The sequence below is a fragment of the Rhea americana genome, unplaced genomic scaffold (genome assembly GCF_003343005.1).
Source record: "Rhea americana isolate MKP2758 unplaced genomic scaffold, rheAme1 scaffold_20, whole genome shotgun sequence".
Lineage (NCBI taxonomy): Eukaryota > Metazoa > Chordata > Aves > Rheiformes > Rheidae > Rhea > Rhea americana.
In genome coordinates, this window is record NW_028186150.1 from 7,526,175 (window position 1) to 7,527,396 (window position 1,222).

At 38.6% G+C, this 1,222-nt stretch overlaps 1 protein-coding gene across 1 annotated transcript in view; it reads right to left on the reverse strand.

The window, feature by feature from the left end:
* Positions 1–1,222, reverse strand: part of IRX3 (iroquois homeobox 3) — a 10,283-nt gene continuing 9,061 nt past the window's right edge. The window contains exons 3-5 of the mRNA XM_085303738.1: positions 1,153–1,217; positions 803–869; positions 1–97 (exon numbers count right to left, since the gene is read on the reverse strand). Coding sequence (XP_085159864.1) covers positions 43–97; positions 803–869; positions 1,153–1,217 — 187 coding nt within the window. The 3' untranslated portion in view covers positions 1–42. The remainder of the gene's footprint in view (positions 98–802; positions 870–1,152; positions 1,218–1,222) is intronic.

Here is a 1,222-nt window from a genome sequence, read left to right on the forward strand (position 1 = left end):
TTTTTTTTTTACAATCATTACAACAACAATTAAAAAAATTAACTATGATGATGATAACGCTGATAGAACCATAGCTGCATCAAGTTGGTTCTGGGGCCTGGAAAAAAATGACATAGAATAAATATTTAATAGGATTTCTAGTCAGATTGGGCTGGCACAATGATTTTTAACTTTAGGTAGCACTGGTTTTGTTGTTGTTGTTGTTAATTCTTAAATAGATTTTTAAATATAAAAAACGTTTAAGTGTCTTTTACTAAATTTATTTAGTTATTATCACGGGCCCAATCTTTGTGTTTTTACTCAGTGGAAAGTATAATTGATTTCAAAGAACGCTATGTCAAACTAAAAACAGGAAGGCTCAGTCTCTTACTTTTTTAAGCAGCTTTCCATTTTTTAATTTATTATTTTTCTATTGTTCATGCGATTTGCCTAAATGATTTGGCGACTATTTGTTCGATTTTTATCCAGGCCTAATATTTGCCTGAACTACCCACGGAACAAGGTCGGCCAGTGACAACTATTTTTGATGCACTCCCTATGCATTCTGACAGAAGCAAAACAAAAACCAAACAACAGTCAGCACGCAGCTCAAGAAATGCAAATGCAACTTTGCTTTCCATAAGGAATCGTTTGCAAAGTCCAGAAGAATGATCAGGAAAAAAAAATCATCATAACCCATCACACATTCTGAGGCAGAAAAAGTTACCGCCCTACAAAGGGAACTGCAGAAGTGGAGAAAATAAGCTAACCATTTACAACTCTCTCTATATATTCTTAGGAGACTGAGGAAGTAATCTCTTACCGCCTCTGAACTGGCTGGAAAGCTGTCTTTATTAACTTTTTCTCTACTTCCAAGGCACTAGATCGATCTAAAAAGAGAAGAAAAAAAGTGTTCCTTTATAGCTCCCGTTTTATTTTCTCCCCCATCCCTGAATTAAGCCACTACAGTTAAGATCTCTTCTTAYCAAGTTGCAAATACGACAAAAATGATTGTTTTACTGCAGAAATGACCATTAAAAAAAAAAGAAAAAAAGACAAGAGCAGCTCTTACGGCCGGGTCTATCCCACAAAGAGTTGCAGCGCCGGCGATTTTAGCAGCAACAACAACAGCAACAAAAATCTCCGATGGAGGAAGGTACATTTTAGACTAACCTGGCGGAAAAGCGCCGCCGCCGCGCGTGGGGCGAGGGCCCCGACGGCGGCCGCGGCCGCGGGCAGCGCC